The 13,784-nt window shown below is 44.5% G+C and overlaps 1 protein-coding gene across 5 annotated transcripts; it reads right to left on the bottom strand.

The window, feature by feature from the left end:
• Positions 1–1,081: 1,081 nt before the first annotated feature.
• Positions 1,082–12,551, bottom strand: PPP1R15B (protein phosphatase 1 regulatory subunit 15B). 5 transcript variants are annotated; one of them, XM_087436954.1, is made up of 3 exons: positions 10,274–12,544; positions 9,056–9,089; positions 6,904–7,029 (listed from the first exon to the last, which is right to left on the bottom strand). In XM_087436954.1, exons 1-2 carry the CDS (start codon positions 12,119–12,121, stop codon positions 9,072–9,074), a joined length of 1,866 nt encoding a protein of 621 aa, XP_087293080.1. In that variant the 5' UTR covers positions 12,122–12,544; the 3' UTR covers positions 6,904–7,029; positions 9,056–9,071. The 5 variants fall into 5 exon arrangements, with proteins under 5 accessions (XP_087293092.1, XP_087293086.1, XP_087293074.1 ...); XM_087436966.1 differs by lacking the exons at positions 6,904–7,029; positions 9,056–9,089 and adding an exon at positions 1,082–1,996 and having other exon boundaries at positions 10,861–12,551; XM_087436960.1 differs by lacking the exons at positions 6,904–7,029; positions 9,056–9,089 and adding an exon at positions 1,082–1,996.
• Between the last annotated feature and the right edge of the window lie 1,233 nt (positions 12,552–13,784).

The raw sequence follows: 13,784 nt of genomic DNA on the forward strand, positions 1-13,784 counted from the left end.
TGGGCCAATCAAGCTGTGACTTTCAGCAGGTTGTCCTGGGGAAGGGAATGTGTTCAGAGGTGAATGTCTAGAAAAGTGGCAATTGGCAGTAAAAAAAAAAAAAAAGAAAGAAAAAAAAAATCCTCTATAAATTCCTGAAGGTACCAAAAAAAAAAAAACCTCCTACCCTCCCTACTCAGTCAAATCAAGCAGAAACAAAAGAAAGAAAGGTGCACAGTCACTGCAGGCACAGGAAAATTGTATGCAAACACACAATGGCCATCCATTCTGCACACCTGGAAGGGGATTGGGGGCAGCCCCTTGGAGCCAGTCCCAACCTACCAAAGAGCAGTCCTGGATAGCCACCTGGCCTTGGCCCTAAGAGGGAAGCAGGCAACACCAGCACGAAAACCCAGCCCAGCCCAATAGTTCTTGAGGCTCTTTTCTTCCTTCCAGGCCAGCCAAATGTACAACTCGGTAATCAGACAGTGATGCCCCACGTCCCGAGCAATGTAGCACCCTCTCTCTCCTGTTACTGAGTGACTGCCCTGATGCACAGGAATGCAATAGAAAGCTGAATGCTAAGCAAATAGTTAAGTGAGCTAAAACCCTAACTGGAAAAACCCTAATACAGAAAAGCCAGCACATGTCCATACAGCAGCTTCTTAGATCTCACCTCCAATCTCCTAAATCACCATATTCACTTTATTCTCCCTCCGTCTAGATCAGGAAGAACTGTTTGGTTCAAATACAAATCTTGGCTCTCCCATGAGGCACTGCCCCCACTTCTGGGTAGTTACCACAAAAAGGTGGAGTCACAATGGGCCAGGTAGCCCTGGAGTGGGCAGGGCAGGGCCATTTTCCAGCATGTTACAAAACGACCTCCAAGCCAGCAACAGCCATCAGATTAGTAATAACAGGGATCCATCAGGCACTCCGAGATGGTAAGTAACGCCATCTGGTGGAATCAACAGAGCATCTCTAGAAACCCAAAGCCACTCTTTTGCCAAAAAGAACTGAAACCTCTGGTGTGGTGGGTACTCCAATACGGAATATTAATTCTGGAAAAGAAAGGTCCCAGCTGATTTGCTCACATATGAAATTCACAAATTAACATGCACTTTATTAATGACACTCAAATTAATTGATGTGGTATCCCTAACCAAATTGAAATTTGTACTTACATCCTACAAACTCTACAAGCTTACTGCAACTTCTCTCTAAGGACCTTCCAGTTCTGTGATTCTACATCATCTATGACTGTGGCACATTTGGTTCTCATCTTGGCTGTACTGATGAAATCTCAGTAAAGGTATATGAGAGGTGATTTTAAGTTATTAACTTATTCAACAAATATCTGTTGACTCTTCATAATGTTGTCAGGCACAGTTCTAGGCTCCATATAGGATAAACAAGACACACAAGATCTCTGCTGTCAGAGTTTACAGACTAGTGAGGGTGGCAGCAGACAAGAAACAAGTAAAAATGTTAAGATGAAGTTAGAGTGAACGTAATTTTAAAAGGTGACATGAAAGGGCAAGGAGGGGTGGGGATAGGGTGCTGAGGGATCTCTTGGAGGGAGTGTTTGAGATCCAAAGAGGAGCTAGTCTACTCATGGTGAAACCTGTTTTTAAAAACAACCTTTCCACATCATATATCCAGATAAGCCTTTTTCACAATTCTTTTGGGACTCCCCTCTGGTTTTTCCCTTCAGAGCCTAAGTACGAACTCCTTTAAGAAAAACAGGCTCAACTCAAAGCAGTATAATCCAGCCTTACTATCACCTCCTCCTTTGACCTGAACATCTCTGGGATGCTTCTGCAAGTTAATCCAGTCTCAAAGTGTATATGTTAACCAGACGTTTTGGTGGAGAAACGTGCACTGAGCTCTGGAGAGTTAAGAGCTCTGTGAGGTCCCTTCTTCTTGACAGATGGTATCTCTAATGAGCACACACCTCTGGCAACTGTGCTGTTCTTTCGCTATGAAGGTCCTCATCCTTCTTCCTCTAGGGCAGGATCTATAAAACAGTAGTGAAAATAAAACATTCAGCAGAGGCAGGAGGACACTGGAAGAAAATGATAGTACTGAGACAAAGGGAAGGGTAAAAGATTAAAAGAACAAAACATGAGAAATGGCTCCAAAGCTGCTTCCTTTGCAGTTCAGCTTTCTAGACTTTACGTCTCAGTAGATCTCTAGGGTACCCTCCCCATGGGTCAAGCAACCCACTTTCCATGAACCTACTTTCCTCTATCTTTCCCTGATGAGATTAAGGAGTCTGCCAATGGTAAAACAGTGATGTGACTCAAATTGCTACAGCCATACATGTTCTACACGCCACATGTATAATGATTTCTCTTTCAATTCCCTGAGGTCAAACCTGTCACTAAAGTGTATTAATTGAAAGCATTATGGATCTTGCTGGATGAATCCTCAAAGTGAACAGGATTAGAAGAGACTTCTCCCAGGCTGGCCTGGTGGCGCAAGCGGTTAAGTGTGCATGCTCTGCTGTGGCAGCCCGGGGTTCGCGGGTTCCGATCCCGGGCACGCCCCGACACACTGCTTGGCTAAGCCATGCTGTGGCGGCGTCCCATATAAGGTGGAGGAAGATGGGCACAGACCTTAGCCCAGGGCCAGTCTTCCTCGGCAAAAAGAGAGGAGGATAGGCAGATGTTAGCACAGGGCTGATCTCCTCACAAAAAAAAAAAAAAAGAAGAGATTTATCCTATTTATTACACCTATTATTATAGATCTTGATATCATGCTGCCTTTGTCTTCTGAAGCCATAACTCACCGACATGAACAGTCTTGCTGGAGCAAACCCAGGAAGAAAAAGACAAGTGTTTTCTATTGATCACAAAGCATTCAACTAAGCCTATAAGGAAAGAATCCTAATTACCCATGTAGAAAGATTCCAAATAGCTAACATTTGTGCCATAAGCAGTTAAATGAAGAAATACCAAAACCTCTTTATATACATAAAAAGAAATTGTCTCTCACCTCAAAAAGCCACCCTGGGCAGCATACTTATCTTTTAGAATGTACCAAGAATGCCTTCGTATATCTCTATATTAGCTCATTTTATAAATATGTATTTTTAAGAGAAAAAATGAAGACATTTCCACTTTTGTTTTTTTAAAAGTACAGAGTCCAAAGGAAGTCTCCAAATGAGACCACCAAATTCCACAGGTAACTATCAAAATTCCTGAGATCAGCAAATATTTGCTTTAAACTTTGAACTAAAGTAGGGGAAAAAGCACAATTTCTATAGGATATCAGGATAGTGATAGCAACAAATCTGGCTTGATGTGAATATGGCTATTTTCATATACCTTTCTGGGGATAAACAGCCAAAAATGCTTCAATTAAACCCAAGATGGTAAGAAAAGTATAACCTTGGGGCTGTCAACTCAATTTGTACTAAACATTGATTATCTACAACTAAACGTTAGTTTCTTTCCTTCCAGTGCAACAATGTACCTTTGGCAATTTTTCTTCATTAGCTAGGAAGATCCAAATGCCTAAATGAAAAATGCTGCTATGCCTTAACCCATTAATAGGCTTGCCATAACCCAAATGTTTGTCTTTTTTTTCAGGGTAAAAAGTTTGTTTTTTCTGATATCACCATCATATTCATTCAATATTATAAATGGGAGAACATCATGACTTACAATATCATGGCCATCATTAATAATAATGCACAAAACAGAGAAGCAGAGGATTTCCCTGCTCCTTAGGGGCAACACTACACTAACCCCAGCATCTGAATTTGACTGCTTCTGTGAAGACTCTGTTTACTTTACTGTCTTTTTTGCAGCAGAAGTGGGTGGCTGGGGCCAATCGTAGAATCAAATCCCGTCTCTAAAAAGGGCATTTCATTTTCTAAGAACCAAATTCTCCTTTCTATTACTAAACTGTGGTTGGTAATTACAATATTTACCCCTTTACCATTCCCCTCCAATTAGCTGAGGTGCAATTCACATGTCACATAACCCTTTAAACCACAGAAATTTGTCCAGTATCTCTAAATTTATAGTGCTTCTATAAAAATACCTGATTTAATCCTGAAAATCCTGCTCAGTAATTCCAAAATCCATGTAAAATACTATGAAACATACAATATAAAGTTGAACCAAGATATCATGTAACATTTAATAATTGCAAATATATTTATTACAATTTACAGATTAGTTAAGTTATATACACAAATATAATTTTAGCTATAAAATCCCAACAAACTGGTTACTTTTAAATCATTGGATCTGTAGAAGCCAATTTAGAAGTCTTCTCTTCTGCTAACCACCTTCCTTAAATTATAAAAAAATAAAATCTGATAGTTTTGATTTCAAGTTAAAGATGAAGAGGTGCTGTTATCACATTTCAACAATCAGAAAAGGTAATTTTACCTGTCTGTACAAAGCCTTTCACATGCTACATTGATACTTAAAGCACCATTGCAAGACTTTAAGTGTGTAAAATGTTCAATTAAAACTTCCAAGGATTTTCTAAGATTGTGGGGGTTTAACTTTGTTCTAACAACTAAGATTTGATGAAAATGACAAGAATTTTGTTTTTCTCCTCAGTCCAATGTAAAATGGTCCTTTCTGTCCTTCTCATCGTCTGATCACTTCCTTTAAAGGAGGGTAGTAGGGGCAAGCCCCGTGGTGTAGCGGTTAAGTGCGCATGCTCCGCTGCTGGCAGCCCGAGTTCGGATCCCGGGCGTGCACCAATGCACTGCTTGTCAGGCCATGCTGTGGCGGCCTCCCATATAAAGTGGAGGAAGATGGGCACGGATGTTAGCCCAGGGCCAGTCTTCCTCAGCTAAAAAAGAGGAGGATTGGCATGGATGTTAGCTCAGGGCTGATCTTCCTCACAAGAAAAAAAAAAAAAAAAGAGGGTAGTAAATAGGAGAACTTTTAATCAAGCTTTTACTCATTTGGTAGTGAGGCTGGAATCCCAGGGAACAATTTCCCAAATTCCTATAAATGTAAAGATATCCCACTATTTTCAAATATGCAGAGGTCCCAGATTTCAGAAACACAAAACACAACCTAAGTCTCTGAAATAAAAGTATACTTTAGCCTGGTTTTAAAAGAATGCCTACACATTTTCAGAAAGCTTTTTTCAAGGCGAAAGACGCCTGCCTTCTCACTGACACAGCTAGTGCTTGAAACTAGCCCGTTTCCACAGTGTTACACCACCCTCCACAGGCTCATCCCCTGTGACTACCTAACGTGGAGGTGCCCAGAACATGCTGAATATGGGCTCTGTGAAAATCTGACCAGCCTTCATGTTGAGCACTCTCAGTGTGTTTACATATGGAATATACACATTAACACTGGAGGCAGTTCTTAGAGCAAACCAGAAAGAAAGAAAACAACGACCAGGTAGATTATAAACTGAGGTAGTAGCCCTTCAAGCACCTCTCATGAAAACTTGGTTCCCACAGAGACAAGGTCAAAATCAGTCATCTTTCTACTCAGGCTGTCCATTACCTGTGACAGGAGGTGCGTGGAACAGAAACAGACCACTAGATGCTGGTTAACATTCCCTCAACCTCACAGATGCACACATGGAGAACTAACCAAATAAACCAAGCACAACCAGTCACTGCAGAAACTTCGATTCAAAAGTAAACTTTGGGCTAAAGATATTAAGACTTTCTAGTTGTTAAATCTATAGTTCTATCCCTTCCTCAAAGTACAGACTTGCCATTACTTCTCTCATTATTACAATAGTAGAACACAATAAACTTGGATACTGACTGAAGTCTGTATCTTACATTTCAAACTGGAAAATTCAGAACTGCCCATCTCCAAGTTTAGTGTCACCCTGACAGGTTTTAAAAGTGACAGTGCTGAGGCATGGTATTAATAACACTGGTTTTCTGCTGAGAGCATATACAACAAAACCAAATTGCTCTGAGATGTCTCCTATCTTCTTTCTAGGAAAATTCTAGGCTTTTAAGTTTAAAAAACAAATGCCTATGATGCAATTATTACTTTCTGGAGTCTTTTACAACAATTTCTACCTGTTGCAAGATACAAAGAACCATTCAACTAGGAACTACAATAACATATACAGAACCCTCTCCAAAAAAGTCTGCACAGAAGTTAAATATATTAGACGTCAAAATTTGGCAGAAAGATGCAGCTTTCCCAAAGTAGCAGAGTACTGCACATGCAGGTTTTGTGGCAGTCCTTGGAAATAGGTAGAAATTAAACTAGAAATAAAAACCCACCACATATTTTCAACCAAAGTCATTTAGAAGGAAAAAAAAAAGTGGCACAAGATAATATACTTTAAGTTGGTAGCATATACAAGATTATTTTCTTAGCCTTAAGGTAGAAGGGCCACATCACTGAAAAAAATATATAGAGAAAACAAAAAAGCCCACTAATTTCAGAATGTTGGGGTGGGGGAAGAGCCCAAAATTTTTAGATGGGTACACAATTTAAATTAGAATCGAAAATGGGCTCTGAACCCTATAAATATTGTTGCCCAAGAAAATAAGTTTTGAAAGTGCAAAATTACACTTCAAAAGGTCCCCTTTTCACCCAAGCAAGCAAATGGCATTCAAAAACACATCCATCTAAATCAAAAACAGGAGGATTAGAAATGACACCATCTCACCCTTCATTATCAGGGCTTGCTTTAAACCTGGATATTTCTGAGCAGGACATGTTGCCAAAAAATATTAAACTAGGTTATTGGATCCAAGGTGCATACCCTCTAAAAACAAGTCAAAGGACAGCTGCCAATTTTTGTTTTTAAAAGAAACCTCTCAAGTAAGAGGTAGTGTATGCTAGGGCTAGAGGCTGTCAAACCATCTTAACATTGCTCAAAAATATTAAGTCCTTTGAAGCATGTTTCCTGGAGTCTATTAAACATTCTTTCTCTGTGCTCAAATGTCAAGCAATATCCAATAGCATCTTCTGTTTCTTGAATTCGTTTCTGGAACCTGCATCCATCCCGCGCAAATTCTTCCCATGGGCCTTTGCGATCCTCATCACCACTTATATAATACTCAGTAACTTCTTCAAAGAAGGTTACCTATAAAAACAAAGACTAATTTTAATCAAGCTCTAGGATCTTACAATCATCATTGAGTAATTAACCCTTTATGCTACTAATTCTTTAAGAATATCACATATCTTACAGGAATATCTGGTCTCAAGTATAACAGAAGTAAAAAAAGAAAGAATAAGTTCTGACTGACTAGATGGCATCTGAATAAAATGGGCAAATGCCTTCTTAATTTCTTGCTTACACACACACACACACACACACACACACACAGTCCTGTCCCAAATCTGTCATCCTAGCCCCCTCCCGTTGGCTTTTGGTGTTAATAAAATAAATCCACATGGTCAACTGAAATTTTCCTGATATTAATCCTTACTTTTTTTTAATCCATAGGGAAATACAGTTTTGTGATACTCTTCTTCCAAAATGACAAATGTTTCCAAACAAAGTATTACAAAAATATATCCCTGGAACATAATGCTTTCATTTCAACACAAAACCTTTAAGACCTTTAATAAGATCTCCACTTATTTCTATTCTTCCTTTTAAAAAATTTTCACTTTTCAGTGCTTTCCAACTTTTGAACCATGAACACGTAGTATTCTTTTGTGTGTGTGTGTGTGTGTGTGTGTGTGTGTGTGTGTGTGTGTGAGGGAGACTGGCCCTGAGCTAACATCTGTGCCAATCTTTCCTCTATTTTGTATGTGGGTCGCCGCCACAGCATGGCTTGACAAGTAGTGTAGGTCAGCGCCCGGGATCTGAACCCGCAAACCTGGGCCACCAAAGCAGAGTGTACCGGACTTAACCACTACACAACCGGGCTGGCCCCAGTATTATTCTTATATTATTACTTTTGTAATCAGAATATAGAAGAGAAAGTTACTTAGTAAACACTAAGGTGCAGCAAAATTACCATATCTTCAAGGCTATGTTACTATAAGCGACTCTGTAGTTAAGATAAAAACCCTCTTTGTATTCCTCCTCAATATGCTATCACTACATATACATGAAATTGTGAATATTATAATATACATGATCACATGTAATGAGTGACAGTCCCTTTTAATCCCTAATTAATTTCTAATATATAAGTTTCTTTCTAAGATATCCAACTCCAAAAGTAAATACTTGCTTTAAAGTATGTTCAGTAGTTACATCAGCTAATCCCACCGTGGCCTACTACTTTTATTCCCTTTACATCAGGCAAAGAAATCCCCTGAGAACAATTAGTAGGTAGTAACACCTTACTAGATATTGCATTCTAGTGTTCCTCATTCATCGTGTCACTAAGATAAATAATAATAACAAACATATATACAGTGTTTACCATACGCCAGGCTCTTTTCAAAGTACTTTACAATTTTTATCTCATTTAATCCTCGTATCAACCCTATTGGGTATGTACTATTACCATCTCCATTGTACAGATAAGCAAAAACAAAGGTAGAGAGGTGAACTGACTTGTTCAAATCACACAGCTCCTGCGTGGTGTAACCAGGATCCAAACCGAGTCTGGCTCCACAAGCTGCGCTGTTATGCCAGGACACAAGGCATTTTAGACTCCCATATCTGAAGACCTCATTCTAAGAATTAGGCACTACCCACTATTCCCATAGACCTAAAAGAATGGCACGTAGTTAGAGGCTGCCAAATAACTTTACCATATTTTAGACATAATCTTTTATAAATGTTGCTTCTAGTTCATAGTAGTACTCACATCTACTTGACTCATCTCATTTTTACTCAATGAGCAAGCTCAAATGAGACAAGAGACTGGCCTGAGGTCCCTGAGCAATAAGAGCTACCATTTAAAGGCAAAACAACGAATTATTAAGTTTTATTTATTCATCTCATTTAAATCATGCAACTAACTCATACAACAGATATTATTACTATTCCCATCAGATAAGGGAGTGAATCAAGGCCATGAGAGGTCAAGTACTTCCCACGCCTGGCTGTCTTCCCAAGTCTCTTGGCCCTAACCAGTCAGGAGTAGGGAACACAGGTCTCCAGATGCCAAGTGCTCATTCCATCGCCCCACTTGGTTCCTTACCTAGTCACTAAACAGGTCATTTTGTCAGGGGGCCCTTAAAAAGATAGAGAAAAGCTCTTTTATGATGGCACTTACAGAAGTATGAACTAAAATTTAATTTTTAACATGACTTATTCTGCTTCTACCGGTAAGACGTAAGATTACCACCACTTAGAGACATTTAATACCCCAGGAATAGTTTCAAAGTATTAAGCTGGCCCTTAGGGACCAATGGATTACAGTACCGACTACTTGAAACTCCCTGATGGTGCAGAATTTGAGATCAATAATAATTCACTCACTCCTTTCTCTTTCCAAAAAACAGTACAAGTAAGTAAAGAAAGGCCCCTCCGCAACAAAAGATACCCTATGAGTTTGGAAGGACTTCTCTCCAATTAATAACTTTAGCTGAATAAACAATAGAGGAAAAAAATAAAGCAATTCAAAAGACTCCCAAAGTAAGACTGACAATGTGTTAAGAGTAAAACACTCCATGAAGTTTTAAGACTAGCCTGGGAACAGGAAGCAACTACTCAAGATAAACCAAGTAAGCGACCATCACTGTTTACATACCATTATTAACCTGCAGTTGGCCAACGATAACTAGTACTGCATTCATAAGAAAAGGCAACACTGTTTCCTGTATTGTTTTTGACTATGAAGCACAATCATGTACATGTCCAAAAGTTTTCAATACTGAAATTAATATTTCCTTTCATGGCAAAAACCAGATAAATCTGACTTGCTATTTGGTACCATCATCCTTTTGGGCTCTAATGGACAGGAACAAAGACACTTACCATGTAAATAAAATACTAAGTGTCTGCAAACGACATAACACATTTAACACCACTGTAAAACTCTATGGCTATAATAAGCCATTCCCAATCTCTAGAAAAATTAAGTCGTGTATACACAAGGTTTAATTTTTCTGTTCCTTAAAAAAGTGAAAAGTTGAAGCTTCTAGGCAAATAGCTCAAAGCTGACAACCCAAATGAAAATGGCACTTTCCTGCTAACATCTACACACTGGCATCTTCGATTTAGAAAGGAACACCTTACATGAGGGAAAACAAGAGGGTCATTACTCAATCCAAGTATATGGCTTTAAAAAGCTTGGAGGCCTTCTTCAAAAATATGCATTGCTGCATATTTGCTATATATAAGTCATGTTGCTATATTCAACCATATCAAAACAGTCAGTACAAATTATTAGGCAGGTTAAAAGAAACAAACAAACCTTTTTTCTCTTGATATGCGTGTGTCTTGCTCCAGAAAGAACCCCACCCTGTAACAAGTCTGGACAGTCACATTCTCTGCTCCCTAACAGCTGCACCTTACAGGAAAGTAAGGCGTGACACTCAGAAATGGCCACAGTGGACTCAGATGGCCTCTCTGAGTCATGACAGCCTTTCCAATTTTTCCCTGATGTCTGAAAAGGAGCCTTAAAATTTAAAAGGTTGTAGGGGTCATCGGAATTACAGAAAGAGTTCCAGAGTTTGAGACTTTCTGCTTCATCTGCACTAGATTCCCAGTCATCTTCCTCCCCAGAATTATCGCCAGGAGACTCAGGAAGGCTTCCAGTCTGGGGAGAAGTCTCTACAGAGGACTTGTCAGACAAATCCTTCTCTGAGTCAGGAGGGTCTCCAGGAACAATTCTGGCAGCAGTCTGAATTGCTGCTGTGAAGTTCTGGGGATTATAAGGATCTACACTGTAGAAGGAGTTCCAAAGGTGAAGCCCTTCGGAGTCTAGTTCAAGGTCTGATTCTGAGAGCGAGCTATCACTATCGAAACCATCATCCTCAGCCTCCTCCTCCCAATCCTCACCTTCGGAATCAGAACCTGTTTCCACCTCACTGGATCCACCTCCCAAAATGTAATCTATCAATCTGTTACTACACGCTGGTCTGGCGGAAGCGGGAAGGTCATCTTCTATGTCTGAGGAGTCAACCACACTTCTTTGGTCCTCTGAAGGCTCTTGTTCCATAGGTTCCTCACCAGATGGACAGCTTTCCGAAGGGCACTGTCTTTCCAAGGCAAGTGGAACCCCTTTAGTCAACAATTCTACTTCTTCCTCAGTGGGCTCCGGGGCGGCTCCGGGAACGGCTCCAGCAGGGTGGACACAGCGCGTGGGCCCATCTTCGCAGGGTTTCAGGTCCATCCGGAGCAGGCCGTGTTCCTCCTCCAGGCTGTGGTAGCCATGATCTTGTTCGGGGGTGGGTAACTCTTGCCCCCTGTTAGCCTGCTGAAGGAATTCCAGCCGTTTCATACGAAGATGGTGGATTTCCGGCAGGCCTTCTCTAGAAAGTGGGGGACACCGCTGCCACGAGGCCTGAGTGACGTCTGCATTCAGGGGCCGGGGACGAGAAAGGTTCTCAGACAGGTAGCCGCTCTCAGGGGTCGCTGTCTGGAAACCCACCGGCTCGCCACCTCCGACGATGTTCTGACAGCCGAGCTCTGCCCGGGGAAGGCCGTCCAGATAGGAGAGCTTCAGCAAACAGGAGACGACGTCCAAATTGCTTAAGCGCTGGAGGTTCGGAGGCCCGGAGGGCGGAGGGCCAAGATCGCGGTCAGCGAGCAGACGGGCCGGAAGGCTGCCTGGCAGCAGCTCCACTCCCCACAGCGGCGGCTGCAGGAGAAAGGCGTGCGCGGCGGGGTCCAACGCTCTTCCCTGCGCTTGAAGTTCCAGTTCCAGGGCCGCGGCCGCGCTCGGCCAGGGCAGCCCCTCCTCCAGCCAGCCGAGGGGGCCGGCGGCCGCGCCGTCGGGGGTGCCGAGCCGCAGCGGGCTCAGGGACTTCTGCGTCGGGGGGGCAGCCGGTTCCTCCCGCGCCCGCAGGGCTCTCAGGGCGCGGAGGCCCCCGGCCAAGTCCAGCCACCGGGCCGGAAGCATCCCGCCGAGGAGCCGGCTCCACTCCAGCAGCTTGTGCAGCAGGCCGGGCAGCGGCGCGAGAAGCTGGGCGAGCCCCTTCCTCCAGGAGCCGGCCCGAGCCTCGGGCGGCGGCGAGTGCGCGGGGCCGGGGTCCCCGGACGCGCGCGGGGAGCGCCGAGGGAGGGCGAGGGGCGGCGGGAGGCGGCGGCCCGGCTCCATCGCCGTCGCGCGGTCTGCCGGGGACGCGGGCTCAGCGGCGGCGCGGCTCCGAGGGCCTAGACGGCGCGGGCCGTGCCCAGCGGCGGCGTGGGCGCCCCGGGCCGCTCCCCGGGCCAGCAGCGGAGCCGCAGAGGGCCGCGGCGGCGGCGGCGGGCGGGTCCCGGTCCGGCACGGCGGGCGCGGGGCGCGGCGGCGGAGGCGACGTCCATGCTGCGGGAAGGTGTCCTAGTCGGCGCCCGGCCTCGCCACCATGGACGGCCTCCGCGGCGGCACCTTTCCACGACACCGAGCGCGAACCGCCCCTGAGCGCCCGGACGGCCGGCGGGCGGGCGGGCGGGCGCGGGGAGAGGCGAAGCCCAAGATGGCCGCAGGGACGAGGCGAAGACGGCGGCCGCCGACGCCACCAGCCCGCGCCGAACGTCACTCGCAGGGCGGGCGCGTCCTTCTTCCGCGTGGCCGCCTCCCGCCCCGCCCAGCGCCCGGCCGCTTCCTTTCTCTGCGGTCGGCGGCGCGGGCCGTTGCATCAGCCAGGCCCAGGCTCCGCGCGTGCGCACTCACGCCCCGCGGGCTCCTAGGAGACGCCCCCCCACCCCCGCCGGAGTGGCCGGAGGAGGCGGGGGCGTTCCCAGGTGACCGGAGAATTCCCCCGAGCCATTTTAATGGCCTTACACGCACCCAGGCGTCTACACTTATCGTAGACTTGCATGCGTCGGGGTTCCAGTATTGCTGAGTGCTAAGAAGGTCGTCAACCTGAGATCTTGGTATAATAAGAGTTGGACAATGCTGTAGAAATACATGTCTGGCATTGAGACACGAAAAGTGTGGAGTGCGTAATAATGGGAGTGAAAAATGACCCATACTTAGGCGTTCTTGCCCCCTCGGTTTTAGGGTTTCTAAATTGCTATTTAGCTGTGCCTGGGATCTAGCTTTGAGGTCTTGCAGCGTCCAACCCACACACATCCCCCACGAAAACGTGCGCTCGTGTTTCTCAGGTGGTGTCCCCATCAGACTATCCGCTTTCAGAGGGGCACGCTGAAGTTACAGAGGAGGAAAGAAACGTAGTCCCCAGAACTGGTCACTCTTCAATGCCTCCCAGCAGGCAGTACATTCAAATCATATTTATATCCCCAGCCCCCAGAACCACAGGGTACAACGCCTAAAGAAGGAAGCACGGACCATTATCCTTTGAAAAAATTTTGCCTGATAATTGTAGCTGCTATATTTGATTCTCTTATGAGTTTGGTCTTAGTGCATGTCCTTATGTCTGCTAAACTTTCTAATGACATCCCTGAAGTCAGACATCTGTTATAGAGGGAGGGTAGCCGTCAGGAGCACTGGGGACAGCAGCAAGGTCTTCTGGGAGCCAGGAGGAGGCCAGCAGCTCCTCCTGCTTCACGTGACTGTTCAAGGAACAACCAACTTCCTTCTAGGAAACTAAGGGGGCCTCAATTTGTAAGGCTTATCTCTTATATTATTATCCATATTTCTGGAAATATCTCATTTTCAATCCTAAGAACTTCAGAAAAATGGATTAATAACAGGGGCCGGCCTGGTGGTGCAGCGGTTAAGTGTACATGATCTGCTGCAGCAGTCCAGGGTTCGCAGGTTCGGATCCCGGGTGCGCACCAAGGCACCGCTTGCCACCACCGCTTGTCAAGCCATG

The sequence above is a fragment of the Ceratotherium simum genome, chromosome 2 (genome assembly GCF_057802395.1).
Source record: "Ceratotherium simum simum isolate JZ-2026a chromosome 2, ASM5780239v1, whole genome shotgun sequence".
Lineage (NCBI taxonomy): Eukaryota > Metazoa > Chordata > Mammalia > Perissodactyla > Rhinocerotidae > Ceratotherium > Ceratotherium simum.

Excerpts from the sequence above, each read along its gene's own strand:
- PPP1R15B (XM_087436948.1), bottom strand. The coding sequence starts at position 12,121 with ATGGAGCCGGGCCGCCGCCTCCCGCCGCCCCTCGCCCTCCCTCGGCGC. Across the intron at positions 7,030-10,273 it reads CGCATATCAAGAGAAAAAAG|GTAACCTTCTTTGAAGAAGT; the intron begins GTTTGTTTGTTT and ends TTGTTTTTATAG.